This window comes from Eptatretus burgeri, chromosome 17 (assembly GCF_056783735.1).
Source record: "Eptatretus burgeri isolate ZD-2024b chromosome 17, Ebu_testis_v1, whole genome shotgun sequence".
Classification (NCBI taxonomy): domain Eukaryota; kingdom Metazoa; phylum Chordata; class Myxini; order Myxiniformes; family Myxinidae; genus Eptatretus; species Eptatretus burgeri.
The window spans coordinates 50,414,360-50,431,829 of NC_140977.1; the positions used below are offsets into that span (position 1 = coordinate 50,414,360).

General features: G+C 42.2%; 1 protein-coding gene across 6 annotated transcripts; it reads left to right on the plus strand.

Annotated features, from left to right (window-relative positions):
* Positions 1-226: 226 nt before the first annotated feature.
* Positions 227-14,435, plus strand: LOC147010074 (uncharacterized). 6 transcript variants are annotated; one of them, XM_085861446.1, is made up of 9 exons: positions 227-700; positions 1,466-1,633; positions 2,595-2,808; positions 4,407-4,549; positions 5,219-5,300; positions 7,066-7,750; positions 9,166-9,300; positions 10,120-10,278; positions 10,420-14,435. In XM_085861446.1, exons 1-5 carry the CDS (start codon positions 641-643, stop codon positions 5,249-5,251), a joined length of 618 nt encoding a protein of 205 aa, XP_085717572.1. In that variant the 5' UTR covers positions 227-640; the 3' UTR covers positions 5,252-5,300; positions 7,066-7,750; positions 9,166-9,300; positions 10,120-10,278; positions 10,420-14,435. The 6 variants fall into 6 exon arrangements, with proteins under 6 accessions (XP_085717572.1, XP_085717574.1, XP_085717575.1 ...); XM_085861448.1 differs by lacking the exon at positions 7,066-7,750 and having other exon boundaries at positions 9,212-9,300; XM_085861443.1 differs by lacking the exon at positions 5,219-5,300 and having other exon boundaries at positions 230-700.
* Positions 14,436-17,470: the final 3,035 nt, after the last annotated feature.

The following is a 17,470-nucleotide window of genomic DNA, read 5'->3' on the forward strand; positions in this document are numbered from 1 at the left end:
AAATATATTTCAATAAATGTGTAAAGGGGTTTAAATATATAATCATTTTTTAATAAACGATTAAAGAGGTGTAAATATGGATAAATAAATAAATTACGGGTTTCACCGCCATGTTACCATCGCCTGTTACACCACCCGATCGAACATGTTACATTAGTTATTGTTCCTGTTATTTACTCCTCCATAACCCTCTGATAACCATTAAATTTGATTTCCCACTTTGTTTGATCGTCACACAGACGGGAACCATGGTATCTCACTGCTCTCTGCGCGGTCGGGATGAAATGAAATGAGAAAACGGGAAAATGTCGAAGCGAAAACTGATCCTCTCTCACGATCCGAATAGAAATCGATTAATTTTTTATTTAAAATCCATGTTTCTGAAATCAATATGTACGGAAACGTCATCAGTGTTTTAGTTTATTCGATACACTGTTGTTGTTGATGGTAACCATGGAGATGAAGCCCCGCCCCCTCCCATTGTGACGCACAAAGCTTTGTTGTTCCAGTTCTGAACGTCGTTGGTTTGAGCGGGTCGTGTGGCCGTGTTGTTCCACTTGTTGTCCACGACGTTCGAACCTTCTGGAGCTTTCTCGATTGTAAGAACCATTTCTTGTAAACTTCCAGAGAAGGAAACAAGATGTGGTGTTGTGGAAAGAGGAGGAAAAATACAAGGAGGAACGAAGAGGAGAATCCTGAGGTAATAATTATAATAATTGGTTTATCGATAATGGGCCTTCACTTACTGTTCTGTAACTAGTTTGATTCGTCACATGTGTAACTAGTTAATGTGGGAACTCGATGGGTTCTTCTTTTCTTTCAAGCTGTCGGAACAGATCTTCGTTATTCATTCGTGATTCTTTCACTGCCGATTAAATCCGAACATTATCGACTGTTCCTGTGACTTGTTCACTCGTCCATCAACATAACCATTGTTCAGGGTAAACGGAACAATCTAAATAAACGTGAAGAACCAGATAAACCGTCCGCACCATCATCCACGGAGTGAGTTACAGTTACAGTAACAATAACAACCAATTGGGAATGTTAAAAGATAACAAAATAAATCCATGAAAGAACATCGAACACTCATCACTCACGTCAGATATTTACATTTTATACTCTTTACCAACAGTTCATGGTAACAAGTTAACTCATCGATCAAATCACACAACCGAACCTGGACATGACAGAAACCTTTGGGGGAAGTCTACATATTACATACACAAAAATACCAACATTCACCTCAAATTCACCCTCCCCTCCCCCCCCCAACCCTCCCTTTTATCCAAATAAACAAAATAGTAAAAATGTGAGTTTTGATGTAAAACCATCTTTGGAATGCCAAGGGTGAAGGACTTTTCACCATTTTGATCAAACTGTTAGTTTATTCATCAAGATCTTGAGTTTGAATGTTTAATTTACTCATCACATGTGGTTTGTGTGTTCCTTACTAATCCCGTAGATCGAAGATGTTGAGATGGAAAACAATTCTTCAGCTCCTTCCTCTTCACAGGGGGAGAGAGTTGGTGAAAAAAAATTAAAACCTTTCCGGAAGATCCGGAAGTGGTTCAGCAAAGGGAGGAAGTCAAGAAAGAACAGAGAGGAAGAAAACAATTGTGAACAATTAAAAGTATGTTGGGTTAGAAGGTGTGTGTGTGTGTGTGTGTGTGTGTGTGTGTGTGTGTGTGTGTGTGTGTGTGTGTGTGTGTGTATGTTTGAGTGTGTGTGTGTTTGTATGTATGTTTGAGTGTGTGTGTGTGTGTGTGTGTGTGTGTGTGTGTGTGTGTGTGTGTGTGTGTGTGTGTGTTTGTATGTATGTTTTAGTGTGTGTGTGTGTGTGTGTGTGTGTTTGTGTGTGTGTGTGTGTGTGTGTGTGTGTGTGTGTGTGGGTGTGTGTGTGTGTGTGTTTGTGTTTTGAGGGGGTGGGGAGGTGGGTGATGGTGGAGGGTTCTGCTTTATTTAAGAATTGAAACAGCAGCTCCTTGTATGATCGTCCATTTTGGTTTTTCATGCCAAGTTGCCATTGTTGAGTCTTTCATGGATTTTGAAAATCTTGCACTTTGGTATTCGGGTTCAACATCACGTGTTGAACTAATAAAAATAAATGTTAAAGATGTTCAACATTGTGATGATGTTTGATCTTTTATTTGACCATTTATTCATTCAAAAAGTGTTTTTGTTTTTAAATTGAGAAATTTTAATATCCAGGACGAATACCACTTGTGGAAATCCACGTGAACATTGAACAATTCTATCTTTAGTTAATGGTAATTCCTTGTAAATATCTCTCACGATTATCCCCCTCCAACCCCTCCAAACCCCTCCATTCTTCTCCACACTTCTCACCAGTTGATCATTCCCTTTTCTTTATTTACCTCTATTAACCTGCTCACCTTTTAAAAACTCTCAATTCACCTCCACATCACACACCTGAATCGTTCATGTATATTTGGTCAAATATCATTCATCATGTATCACCAATTATGAATATCGATGCTCCTGCGATTGTTCATGTTTCTGGATAGAAATAGTATATTTCCACACAAGTGTTCAACGACCATGAGAGTGATTTGTTTCTTTTGCGATTACAGGTGGAATCAAACATAATAGAGAAGGAGAAGAAGGAGCATCTGCAGAATCTCACCTGTTCCATTTGCCAAGACATCGCAGTTGGACCGCACAGGTGTCATCCCTGTGACCACTTTTTCTGTGTGTGGTGTCTGCGAGAAATGTGCCGACACGACTTTGGACAGATCCGCTGTGCGCTCTGTCGAAGTGACATTGAACAGTTGACGTTCTTCCGAGGTAACCGTCGTTGATGGAGCATCACCAGTTGGTGTTTTTACAACTTCCTTGTTTATTATGACAAGGCTTGTATTTATTATTTCATTAATGAGAAGATAAGCGTGTTGTACTTAAAAAACATATTGCACGGGTATCTGTGATTCTCAATGGGGATGTGAAATTGAGTGACACAAAAAAAGGATCTTTTATAAGTAGTAGTGGTAGTTGCAGTAGAAGTTGTCATCATCATCGTAGTCCTTGTAGTTGTAGTAGTCATCGTCGTCGTCCTTTGTTTTAAAGGGCTCCTCCCATCTTACCATTGGAACTGCTTTGTTGAAGTTCCAAGTCCTGCTTCTTCCTCTTCATCTCCTGGAAAGACGAGTTATTAAAACAGACATTTTTAGAAACAAGCCGGTAGGCGACGAGGTATCCGCTTGGATCGAAGTGCTGGATACGATGCTTTTCATTCTGACTGATCCACCGACGAAAATTCATTGCCAAGACGTATTGGTTCACATACAATTGTTCCTCTGCCTGGCAAGATTTTTCCTATTGCGTATTTTGCCAACTGGCACCCCTCACAGGACTACCATTTGAAAAATAAAACCTAAATCAAAAATCGGCTCGAGTAAAATTTTCTGAACATCTCGAAGTGTTTCATTCCGAAGTCTCCTTTCTTCACATTCAAAACTGTGGGACAAGTATTGAAAATAGTGAACGTAGGTCGACAAAAAGTATTTTTGCGTATTTCAGCCCCGACACCCTTGGTGATCAAATCTGGAAAACTGCTGCAGTTCAGTTTTGTAGTAGTTATTAAACTCTATCCATACACCGAATTTGAACGTTCCGCCGTCGATGGTTTCCGAGGTCAAGGTCACTTAACATATTCCCTGGTTCACCACCTTTCCGCATTCAGAGGGCTGCCATTCGGAAACTATCAGAGATAGAGGAACGTTATGCTGCCGCGATAACGAGATGGGGATGCAAGGAATAGGCAGGAGTTGGTCCAGTCGCTCTACCTATCATTGAAGCTGCGCTACGTCAGTTACCGTTTGGGTTCTTAAAACATGGTTTTTCGGCCGCTGCATCGCAACGGGTGGTTGCTTAGCAACAAAAGTCAAACGCGCACACTTCCAGCCCATATCGCACCTGTTTGCCAAGTTTCATCGAAATCGGTTTGCTGGTTTGTGCTGTGGAGCCACGCGTTCCAGACACACACACACACACACACACACACACACACACACACACACACACACACACACACACACACACACACACACACACACACACACTCAGACACAGACACAGACACAGACACAGACACACACACACATACACACACACACACACACACAGACGGAAAACCCGACAATAACTGATATCTAACGAATCCCAGTAAACGGACGGACACTTTTGTTCCAAGAAAATAGATTATTTCCTCATCACATAAGGAGTTCTCCAGTGTTGTTTATAATTAATCTTTTCCAGGTTCTTTGCTTTTCCTAGTGGACATTTTTCTCTCATTCACTTGTGTTTCACAATCACTCAGGTTTTGCTGAAAACAATATTCAGGGAACATTCGTTCGTTATTTATTGCCACCTGTTTCCCACCTCAGACCTCGACAGAGAGGCTCGGGCGAGTTTCCCGGACGAGTACTTCGCTCGGTATGTTGAAGTCACACAATCGACACATCACCTTGGAGGGGGGTGCAGGGACGACCTGAATACCTTTCTTGCATATCGGTGGTATGTTCTCAAGGTGAGGTCCCATTAGAAAAATAAATGTTTTGGATTATTTCGCACAAGATATTTGATGGAGGAAGAGGTTTACTGATTGAGTTTTCATAATTTAATCGTTTGTTTAGGTAAGTGGAAAATCAGACCGTGAGGTGTGCATATTAATGTGGGGATGAATAAACATACCTGGGACAGGCGATGTTGGTTACACAGATGAAACAAATGATTCGAATTGCCCACAAGCTTCACCATGAGGTGATGATGAACAACCAGCCATCTTCAACTGGAAGGAAAGGCACGAAGGACAAAACAAAAGAGAAACTCGTGCCTCATTCACACCATGAACGGTCCCGCTGCTGGAACACTTTCCTGTCTCATTCAAGCAAGTGGAACAATTTGTTTGTTTGGTATAAAATTCCCATCCCTTCATCATCATGCTCCAAGGTCGAGATAACACCGAGGAAGACAATAAGTGGAGGCAGGGAAGGTCAATCTTGTTTTCCTTTCAAGACCGAAGAGTTGTTTTTTGTTGTTCAGGGTGAAGGCTCATGGAAGAGATCGAACAAAGAATGAATCAAGACACAACCGAACAAAAGGAACAGCGGATAGAGAGGGAGAGGGTCACCAACACCAGGGTTCATTTGTTCATTCCATCTCACGTATCCACTATCATTTATCTTTTGACCCACAGCGGAGTACCACAAGACCGAGACTGCAAGAATGAAATGACAGTGAATGAGGTCAAAATGGAAGATAATTTTATTTCCCATGAGGTACGTTTTTGATATTTTTTGATTATTTTACATCATTGATTTTTCATCAGATTTGGTCCGTGAGGAAAGAGTGGTAGAATTTCTGGTTCGAGTATGTAAATACCAATCATGACCAAAGGAAGGTATTGGCGAATTATTATTTTTACCCTCACCAGAGGAGAGGACGTCGTGTTTCGGTTCGTTTTTCTCTTTGTTTGTTACGTGGAAAAATAATTTTGCCAAGTTTGTGGGTCTGCAGTGTCTCTTTACATGGAATTGTATGAGAGCAGTTCTCTATAAAGCTGCGGACGAAACCTTTGTATGTGGTCAGGAGCTCAGCTGGGCTGAGGAAGCACTTTGCACGACGGAGGATTCCCAGTCGGTGCCTGGTTTTGGAGGCCAGGTTGGAAATGGTGCTTTCCCAGGAAAGATCATGGCAGACAGTGAGATCCAGAAGCTTGAAGGAAAGGACTTCTTCCAGAAGATCATTGAGAAAGTAAATGGGGGGTTTGGGTCAGGGGGTTGTTGGGGGGGGGGGCGGTGGGTTCCAAAAGGTCCTTTCCGAGAGATATCGTGAGAGTGTGAAATGAAAACCAGCAAAAGAACAGGGCCCAGAACACTACCTTGAGGAACTGCAGCCTGGCAAGGAAGAGGGGATGAGAGAACTCCATTTAGGGTCATTCATTGGCTGTGACAGGAGAGGAAGTCTGTGAGCCATGAGTGGATATGGCCTTGGATACCATGGGAAGAGTTTGGTGAGCAGAGCAGGGTGCCAGACCATGTCAAAAGCACGCGATATGTTGAGGGAGATGGCCCTGATTTCAGGTCTGGCATTGAGTACCTCCATCCATTGTTAGGAGAGCCTAAGCAGCATATTCAGTGTAGTGTGAAGAGGAAGTAAAGATGGGAGACCAGTCGAGATTCTAGAAGCTTGATGGCTGCTTGAAGTCCCTGCCAGTCGGCCTGAGTGAAATGCCAGACTCCACGGTGCTGAGGAGGTTCTGTCGTAACAGCCAGAGAGATGTCTACTTTGACAAGCATCTGGTTAGATGAACCGATTGAAGCGGAGGAAGAACAGCAGATATATTCATGGGTCTTGAGATAACGTTCAATATTGAGTTGAGTCTTGAGATAAAGTGGCTTTTGCAGTTGAAAGTGAGTCTGTTCATTTCACTTTTATATTACGTGTATATTAATGTATATTTTTTTACATTTTTGAATCGCGATTGACTGAAGATCTTCGGGACTTGCGTTTGAGCCCATCGTCTTGTTAAATAACACCAGGTGGGTTTACTCAGCCTGTCTTCCTTCCGAGGTCAGCGAAATGAGGACCAGCTTACTGAAAACAGGGGCAATGCATCAGTGGCACCGCCATACTCTCAGCATCGATGCAACCAGCAGCCACAGGCTGCAGATGAAATAATGATTCAAATTGATGTAAGACCCTAGGTGGAGCTTGTACATAAATCACACGTGGGACAAAGAGGTGAGGAGAATGCACTTTCAAATCGATTGACAAGAAAGTTTGTAGATAATGAAAAGAGAGAAAAAGCAAATGGGATTCAAACCTGGCATTGCCGTATCATGAGCCTTGAGATCAGATGGGGATGATAAAAAGGGCCAACGGTGTTTGATTTGCTTTTTCTTCCACTATTTATTCATTTATTTATTTCCTGACTTTCTGATTGTGCACTACTAGACGAAGTTGTTCTGCTTTGCAACACTGATAGTTAATTTATCACGACCATTGCTGTCTCCACGATTGTCATTACCCTTGGGATTCCAGGTTGGAAGCTGGGATTTTGCTTTTGGTTCCGGATTGATCTTTGGTTTTGTGCATGAGACGTGGTTCCTTGCTGGTGTGAAGATGGATGCTTCAGGACCAGGGAAGGTTCCGTTCAGTCGAAAAGACTTGCGAGTGGAGATGAGTGTTTGACACAGTGGTGGCGGCGTGTACACACACACACACACACACACACACACACACACACACACACACACACACACACACACACACACACACACACACACACACACACACACACACACGTTTCTGATTTCTACACATTTTGCACATTATATCCACACATATTTGATACGTGATCATACATTTATAATGCGTGACATATTACATATATTCTACATAAACCTTCAAATATTGTGGGTGTCTTCCATTCGTGGGCAACTTACTATGATCCGATTTTGTTATCGTGGGTTTCTTTTCAAGCAATCATGGCACTTGATCTGAGATGAGCCATCATTTGCGGCTGGCACCTGCTTGCAGTGGTGGATTAATGCACAGGCACGCAGGACCCGTGCCCTGGACCCCAAGATCAACGTGGGCCCGGAAAGAGGAGTGAGGGCCATGCAACCGATGCAAATGCATGGAGCCCCAGATACCATTGGCCCACACAACCCATCATGGGGACCTGAGGGTGGGGTCTCACTTTTCTGACAAATCACATCAACTGGTGAGTACATCAAGGGAATACTTCATCTTAAAGAAAGACAGCACTGTGATGTAATGAATCGATTGAAAATGTTTTCCTTGATATATAACTCGACAGGACGATTACAAAATTAGGGGATGAGGTGAGGTTTTTAGGGAAAGCAAAATGGAATAATAACGACGTTTAATGTCCACAAATACAAGAATAATCACAATATAATTTGTACATTTCCTCATGTTAATACATATCAATATTGTTCAACAAATCCACACGTACATGAGGAGATGACATGTGGATGTGGCGGCGTGTGTACACGCACAAACACACGAATATGAATCTTCATTTACACGTGGACATTCACAATTGTGATTAACAGCTCTGTTAAGCGGTTCTGGAGAAAATAAATAAAATGACCGTTTTTACAGCCATTTTTCCCTGCTCTGCAGGGGTTAGGCTTTTTCTTGAGGCAATGTTTTTTTTATGGCCGGATGCCCTTCCTGACGCCAACCCTGGTCGCCTCTTACGACACACAGGGATATGGTACACCTATTCTAACCAGGGCATACACCGAGCCCAGTACACTGGCACTGATTTTGCCAACCTCGGAAGGATGACAGGCTGAGTCAACCCCCTAGTGTTAATTCAGCAGCCAACGGGGCTTGAACTCAGGACACTGGGATCCCAAGCCACTGCCCTAACCACTGTGCCAACACCAGGCTGGTTCTAGAGAAAGTTAAAAAAAAAATTTATTTCACATTCAAACCAAGATGGCAGCGAGACCTCGTGACTGATGACATCATAAATTTAACTCTTGACTCACATCCTTGATCAGATGTATGAAGTTTCAGATTTTGATTCAACTTCTGGCTTGAATACCACTTCACCGATGATGTCATTGTTATCACCTGATATACCCCATGGGGAGATGATGACATGTGACACGTTTCAATTTTTCTTGGTTGGATGGTTTTGGAGAAGAAGATGTCCAAATCTTTTTCCGTTCATACAATATTACTGCCATAGCATGTGATGTATGACAGAGGTATCAATAAAATATTCTCCCTGGGGGTCCTTCGTTATCCTTCATTATCCTTCATTATTGGAAGCTCCAAGTCAATTCCAACCAATTTTAACATCCAGTGAAGTAGTGAAAGCGACTGTACACCAGTTTTAATCGCTGTATGTTCTTGTGTCTAATCATTGAGTCCAAAGTTAACAAATTTAAACGTGGTTCCAATAGAATTGGTTACTTGGGTCCGCAGAGCCATGTACTCGGTACTTGTTGTTAGAAATAGTGAGACTCACCATTGTCGTCACTCACAAACACTGATCCACGTGTTTGGAGGGGATGTTTTGATTGATGCTTGGAGGGACTCCCCTCTTGAACAACCTTTGCTGTCATACCTGCTTTGATTTTTCGCCTCGTTGTCTGCCAGGATACGACGCAAACAGAACAGATTCCCAGTGTTGTTTTTCACTCAGGGTACCCCCAATGTGTTTGCCGAGTTGATGGACACCGTAACCTCTGCACCGATATTGCCATGCACGACACCCAATGACACAACCTCCTGGTAATCCACTCTACATTTCTCACATGGTTTAGATTTTCGATTCATTTCACTTGATCAAGGGTGATAAATAAAATATTTAAGTTTGATTTATCGGTCTGACATCCAGGCAGAGCAGAGTATGCATCGAAAAAACAAAGGAAAATGCATAAATCCATTGCAATATGAGAAAGGGAATGCAGTGAGGGGAAGACCCATGTGGGTGGGGTGGTTGCAGCATTATTAGAGATCAGGAGTGAGTGTAGGAGAAGCCGTAAGGTGGTGATGGACATCATCAGTTTTGGGAAAAGTGGAAGGGAAGAGCATGAGTCCTCTGACTCAGACAGTTACAGACACCATAGTAAGAAAAGTAGGATCAAGGATGGAAGGTGAGCATTCAGTTTAACCTTGCAGAGGTTAACCAGGTGAGAGTTCTTGTGAAAGCACATGTGACCTCAATGTTGGGGTGGGGAAGCGTTGTTGGAGCTGGGGATGGATGATTGCACACGGGTGGGAGATGGTGGCTGGAATAAGATGATAGAAAATGGAGTACACCGATCTACCTGTGTTGGTTGCACGCTGACAATGACTCGGCCTCCAACCAAGATAGGTTGATGTGTGATAAAACAATGCGTTTGTGTCGAAGTACGAAATGTACTGAAGACTCAGTGAAAGAATCCACCATGATAACGGACTTTCCAATGGAGTTTTGATATTGCTGAAAATGGAATACATTTGTGTTGGAGTATCCCTTGTGAAACAATGAGTATTCCTCGATATTAAGAGGAACCAAAGTAACGGTATCCTTAACCTTTCTTCCTTTTGATGCTTGGTGTGTCCAAGGTGTTAATTTCCACACTGAAGACCTTGGAAGGAACCTTGAAACACAAAGAAAACCAGAACTTTGGGATTTCTCATCCTCTGCTGGGGAAAGGACACAAATAACCTGGAGAACCAAAAGAATCAGCACAGGGATGGGGTGTCTGGTTTTGTGTATGACAAGTGAGTATCAGACTTGAATTTTTTTTTTGAGACAAGACTTGAGTTGCTGTTGAATGATACGTTTATACAGTAACTGAACTTGTCTGAAATATGTCGAATGTTCACTAAATTGATTGCCATGTACATGGATTCTCGTTTCAGGATTTACAAGTATTCACTGCTGGAGAGGAAACAATCGAATCTCCAGAGCTCGGTGTCCAAAGGAAGTGCTTGATAACTTTGTTTGATTTTTCACAATATTTTCACGGATAAATGATATCACCTCAAAAGTGGAATCCATTTTTTAGCTCGTCTCCGATGAAGTCGGGAAGAGTTATTAAAGTAATGACAATGTCAGTCAGTCCCTTTAAATCCCCTAAACCCGCTCCCCCCCAACCTTCACCTAATGCAGCCCAACTACACCAGGCCTAAATTTGGAGATGAGTGTCTGTTCCACTTGGGACAATTCATTTTCATATTTACCAATTAATATGAGTGATGGAAATAAAAGATCTTGAAAAATAAATTGAAGTCATGTGAAAACACTCAAGTTATACATCTAATATCCAGGCGTATTTACCCCAACAAGTGATGTCTGGTCGGCATTGTCATCGATGGCCGCATGTTTTACATTTGCTAGCAGAGATTGTTGAGGGACCCGTTTGTGGCACGGTGTTTTGAAATACGATGAGTCGTGCAAATCTGAATGAATGGAAGTGTTCCTTCATTTGATATGCCTGATCTAAAAAATATACGCCTCCCAACAATGGATGGAGGCCCTCAATGTCAGATATGAGATCACGGCAGTCTCTCTCGAAATATCTCATGCTTTTCATACTGTCTGGCATCCATCGTGTTGAGTCGAAGGGAGAAGCATTGCCATCCGTCCAGGTAAGGGGTTACACCCACTCGACACGTCAATACTTTGCCGATGGCATCCAAGGTCAACTCCACATTTGGCTTCCTAATTTCCTCTCCTCTCGTCGTCAACGTGTGGCTCTCAACAGATCCTTTAATCTCTTCTCCTTGTCAAGGCTGGAGTGCTCCAAGGCAGTGTTCCTGGCCTCCATCTTATTCCAAATCTTCAAAAGTCATATCTCTGACTCTTAAAAATCCTCAAAACCCATTTGCTGACCCTCTCTTCAGACATTGACAAAATCACAAGATGGTCATACACTTGGAATGTGATTTTCATTCCTGACAAATATCATATTCTCACGATCTCTCTCCGAAAGTACTGTTTGGTAACTGCCTCCACCCCCGCCCCCCCTCATCCACTTTCTTCACAATCCTGTTGAGGAGGTTCAGTCACTGAAACTCCTGGGACTGGGCATCTTCCATGATTCTTCTGCCTCCTTTCTGGTCTTGTACCCTCTGCTCTTTCGTATTTTTCCCCCTGAGCCCCCCCCCCAAGGTTTGTGCAGCACACACAGTCCATCAACAACCCCTTCTGTTGAGACGACCGAAATCCAGGATCACTGCTCACCTCCACTCATTCGTTCCTTTTTTTCACCACCTGTGGAACCATCTTCCTCACTCAAATCAATGTCATTCTTCCATCCAGGTCTTCAAAACAGCTGTTCACCATCACTCCCCCCCGACCCCCAATCCAAAATCATGATCTTTTCTGCACCCATTCAACGACCCTAAACCCTCCCAAAAATTTTGTTCATGTATCCACCTTGTCCACCCTTTGCGCTCTCCCTTATCCCTCATCGTTGCCTGTATGTCTTGTATGTCCATATTGTCTCCATATAATTTCTCCCTCCGTGCTGTTGTTGGTGTTTCACCTTTATCCGACTTTTGTTTTCATAAAATGATAAATTTAACGATGGGTAAGCAGCAGTCGAGAACATCACCCTTATGCACCACACCGCTGAACCTTTATTTACAGTGAAGTATGTCCTCCAGAAATGGAGGTTCTTGAACTATGATGACAGATGATTTGTGTCATTGAATTAATATTAAACAAGCTGAATCGACACAAAATGTCAAAGCCCCGATTGTCCCATTGTTTTAATAATTTTTCTGAAGGAGTTGAAGGGCTGGCCCATATATATGTATGACAAAAAGTGGTCTTCCAGTTGGTTACCATGTCTGAGAAATGGTTGGGGACACGTTCAAGTAATAAAATGGCCACCAGTCGGCCATCTTGGATCTGATATAGAAATAAAATGACGTTCACACGTGAGCCATCATTCTTTATCTGTGTGACAAGTTTGAACAACATTGGTCATGAAAGCAAAGGGTTGTGAGGTCATGTTTTCTGGGATTCTCCCAAGATTAGGAAAAAATATAGAAATGATGAGCAGAGCGATAGACGACAACCAATGGCTGGTAGGAAGGTTTTACATTTAAGAAGCAGTGGGAATCCATCCATCGGGACCAGACTCTGTGCAGAGTGTTTGTGCTGCCTAAGCAGTCTCATTGGCTATTGGGCACAATCTTGCACAGGTCGCCACTCCGATGCAGGATACCAGGATGCTAATACTCATTTTGCCGACATCGGAAGGATGACAGGCCGAGTTCACCCCACCTCGTATTAATTAAACAGCTGAGTGGGATTTGAATTCAGGACCCTAGGATCCCAAGCCCACAACCTTAACCATTAAGCCAACACCAGGCATATTGATTAAACAGCTGAGTGGGATTTGAATTCAGGACGCCCGGTTTCCAAGCCCATCGCCCAAACCATTAAGTCAAAACCTGACATTAGTGGGAATCATTTTGGGGACAAAGGGAGTGTTTCCAGAATGATGGTCATATGTTAAATAGAAAGGGGGCAGCAAGGTTTGCAGTGGGAATTGAGAAAGGAATTCAGGCTCTTTTAGGTAAGCGGAGGGTGGGGAAGGTCTTAAGGTATGAACGGATGATGCAATTGTGATGAGTAAGTACAGGCACGAAAATAGAATTTAGGAAGGGAAAAGTGAAATATATTCTCCACCAATGCCAGAAGTTTAAATCATGAGATGGAAGACCTTGAAGCCAAAATAGATAGCGAGGTGTACGATATAGTTGCAGTGAGTGAGACATAGTTTCAGGAGAGTTACTGGAGGACAGGATTCGAAGGCTCCAAGGTGTATCGGTGTGATCGGAAGGAGAGAATAGGAGGAGGAGGAGGAGTAGCAATCTGGGTAAAGGACAGCATTGTATCAAGAGAAAGGGCTGACATTAAGGAAGGAATAAATGTTGAGGATTCAATGTGGGTCGAGATTAGACATTGTGAATACAGGAAAATACTGGAAGGATGATTTTATAAAGCTCCGGGTGAGAAGGAAGAGTACGTGAATAACTCAGGAGGGCATGTGGTAAGGGAAGAGCATTGATTATGGGGGATTTTAACTTGCCAGGGATAGTTTGGGTGGAGGATCAGGGAAAGGGCAGAGTGGATGAGGATTTCCTCGTTTTCGTCCAGGATTGCTTTTCACCCAGTTTTACGATAAGCCCACGAGTGGGAGTGCAGTGTTCGACCTCCTTTTAGTCATGAAGATACATTTTATCATTATGGATTTGTGGGTGATAAAATAAATAAATTGATGATGATTAAAACTTGATATTAAAATAAAATATATTAATCCTGAAATAAAATGTACTAAAATATGATATGATGTTTGAAGTATGAATCCATTTGGAATGAACATAATTATATTTCTCCTCTGTACAGAAAGATCACCTGCATATTGAAAGTGTAAAGAGCTTGAACTTTGCCAGTAAGTTGAATATAAAGAAGAATTGCCTGTCATGTAAAGCAATGTAAATAATTTTCATAAAAGACACAAACAACTTGGAATGTGGATTTAAGAAAATGTCCAGATGTCTCCACGAAGCTCCAGTCGCTTCAAGATAATATATCTTCCCAGTTTTGGGATAAGCAGACTAACTTTTTCACTCACATAGGATGGAAAACTGTTTTAATGGCCATTAGAATTGGTGTTTGACGTCATTCTGGCATTCTGTGTGATTAAAATGTCTGGATTTGAACATGTGTTCCAACCACTTAAGCAGGAGCTGTCAAAGAAAACTGAAGATCAGGTTCATCTGGAAATTGTCAAGACCGGTGAACTGGTATCAGTGCCAGAAAATGATAAAAAAACTGTCTTCCTGAAAATGATATAAAGACGAAGATTCTCCAATTGTATTGATATTTCTGGAATGTTTGTCTGTTCAGAAACTCCTATGTGCGCATAATAAATATGTCTTGTATGTGAATAAATGTTCTGAAATTGTACTGACGTTGTGTAACTGTATCTACAGTAACGATCCCAATCTGCTGGAGGAGGTGGAGGTCAGGGAGCATTTTGGAGCAAGTGACCATAACATTGTGTGTGCAAAGATTGTGTTCAGGGTTAGAGTTCAGGATAGTAGGGTAAGGCTATTAGATTTCAGGAAGGCAAACTTTGAGGGGATGAGGAGAGAATTGGGTGATGTAGATTGGGATACTCTAACAACAGGACAATCAGCATCAGAGAAAAGGGAAACCTTCAAGGAGCAAATGTGCAGGGTGCAGAGTAAGTACATTGCAATGAGGTGTAAAACTAGAAGAAGAAAGACACCAGGGTGGTTGAGTGGCGAGATGAGGAACAGCTCTTAAGGAGAAGCAGAAGGCATTTATTTATTACGTTTAATATAACAGGACTGGAGTTAGATTTATATAATTATCGAAGTAACACAGAATGAGAAGGACATAGCTCAGAATATTAAGCACAATAGCAAGGCATTCTTTAATACATCAAGGGAAAAGAACAGGTTCGGACCAGTGTGGTCCCATTGAGGAATAGCACCGGGAGAGAGGTTAGTGATGAAAGTGAGATGGCAGGCTTATTAAACACGTATTTTTCTTCAACTTTGACACAAGAACAGTCACGACAATTGCCAACATCTGAGACTATCTATCAAGGAGGTGAAGAAGGACTTTTACAGAAGATCCAGGTTGGAGGGAAGGAAGTGAAGGAAGAGCAAGGTAATCTCAGAGTCGATAAGGCTCCGGTCCAGATAATATGTACCTGAGATTATTGATGGAGGTTGCTGAGCAGGAAAGCAAAATGTTAAAGGATATTTTCAATTGTTCCCAGGAGTTTGGACAGGTCGCAAATGTAATGCCATTGTTTAAGAAAGGATCCAGAGAAGAATTGGGAAACAATAGACTGGTTAGTTTGACTTAAGTTGTGGGGAAGGTGTTGGAGACATGAATTAATGATGAGATGAGGAACAATTTAAACAAATACAAACCAAGTAAAGGTAATCAGCATGGGTTGACCAAAGGTAGTTCCTGTTTAACAAATATTTTAGAGTTCTATGAAGCAGTATCTGATTGGGTGGATGATGGAAAGGCAGTGGACAAAGTTTCTCTGGACATGAAGAAGGCATTTGAGAAGGTACCACATCGGAGGCTGTAACCAAAGTGAGGGCTTGTGGAGTGGTTGGTCAGGTAGCGAATTGGATTGCAAACTGGCTTCGTGGTCGGAAGCAACGAGTGGCTGTGAGTGGGAGTATGTCTTGCTAGGAGGGTGTAAGTAGCGGGGTAGATCAGGGATCATTACTTGGACCATTATTATTCATTATTTACATCAATGATTTGGACAATGGGGAAAGAGTAAGCTTTCCAAATTTGCAGATGATACAAAGATTAAAGGAGAGGTGGATAGCAGAGGGGGTGATGATCAGATACAGGAAAGTATTCATACTTTTATGGATTGGGCAAAAGACTGGTAGATGTAATTTAACCTGAGCTAGTGTAAGGTGTTGGGGATGGGGAAGAACAATGAAAATGGAGATTACAGGATGCAAGGGGTAATTTTGTAGTGTGTCACACAGGAGAAGGATCTGGCGGTGGTTATAGATATGGGAGGGAAGAAGGCAGCACAGTGCCAGAGAGTTCTTGGGAAAGTAAATAGGGTTTGAGGTTGTATTTGGAGAGGGATCATTTATAAATCACAAGAGGTGGTGTTAACATTGTACAGGACTTTAGTGAGGGTCTCATCTGGAATATTTTGTCCAGGTTTGGTCACCACAACTCAGGAAGGACATCACTCTCATGGAGAGGGTTCAGAATAGGTCCAATAGATTGATTGCAGGCCGAGCTCGACTCAGCTTCGAGAAGAGGCTGAATGAGACAGGGCTTTCACCAAGAAAGGAGGCGGTTTCGAGGAGATATGATCGAGATGTTCAACAAAATGAAAGGTATCGATAAAATAAGTGCAGATTAATTATTTAATGGAGAAGACAGTGGGTGGACCAGGGGCCATAGCCTGGGAGTAAAGAAGAGGAGAGTTAAGACGGTAGTAAGACAGGGGACTTTCACTCAGAGAGTCGTTCATGCTTGGAATGGTCTCCCTTGAAAGGTCGTGGCAGCAGAAACAGTCGATAAGTTTAAATTAGAATTAGATCGGTACCTTGGAAGTTATAGAGTTTCAGGGGTATGGGGATGTTTGTTTGACTTTTAGGTAGTTTGAGCATTGATGGGTGTTTGTGTGTATGTGTCCAGAGTGCTGTTGGTGGGGGTCTTGTCAAGGGGGGGGGGGGAGGGAGGGTTGTGTGGTTGATGTTGTGGATTTTTAACGAATCCCATGCCTCCTCCCCCGAAAGAAAAAAAAACATTATTTCATCAATTAAAAACATTTTTTTTGCTTTTTCTTCCTTCGATCTTGTGTAGATAAATTAGCGTGGTGTTTTTGCAGGTATGATGGGCTGAATGGCCTCCACCTGTGTTAGATTTCCTTGTTTCAAGAGACCCCAACCCAGTACGTTGGCGGACAACGTCCGTGGAGTAGACCCCCATCGAAAGGACTTGGACCCCTGATCGAACCAAAACCAACGGGGACGAGTAAAGATTGTAAAAATAAAATAAAATAATTAATTCTCTCCAAGTGCTCAGGTGTGTTCATTTTCCAAGCAGGAAGCTGGCGCTCGCCAAGCCGGCCGTTCCTTATGAACGGTTTCTCGCGAAGTGCTTGCTTGAGTGCTTAAGACACTTGGTGAGTTTTCCACAAGAAACTCACCAACTGAACACACCCTGTAAAACTGGAGGTTTTTGGAAGTATGATGAAAGTGATTTGTGTAATACAGTGTTTAAATATATAATTATATTTTAATAAACGTTTAAAGAGGTTTAAATATATAATTATATTTTAATAAACGTTTAAAGAGGTTTAAATATATAATTATATTTTAATAAACGTTCAAAGAGGTTTAAATATATAATTATAGCGAACGC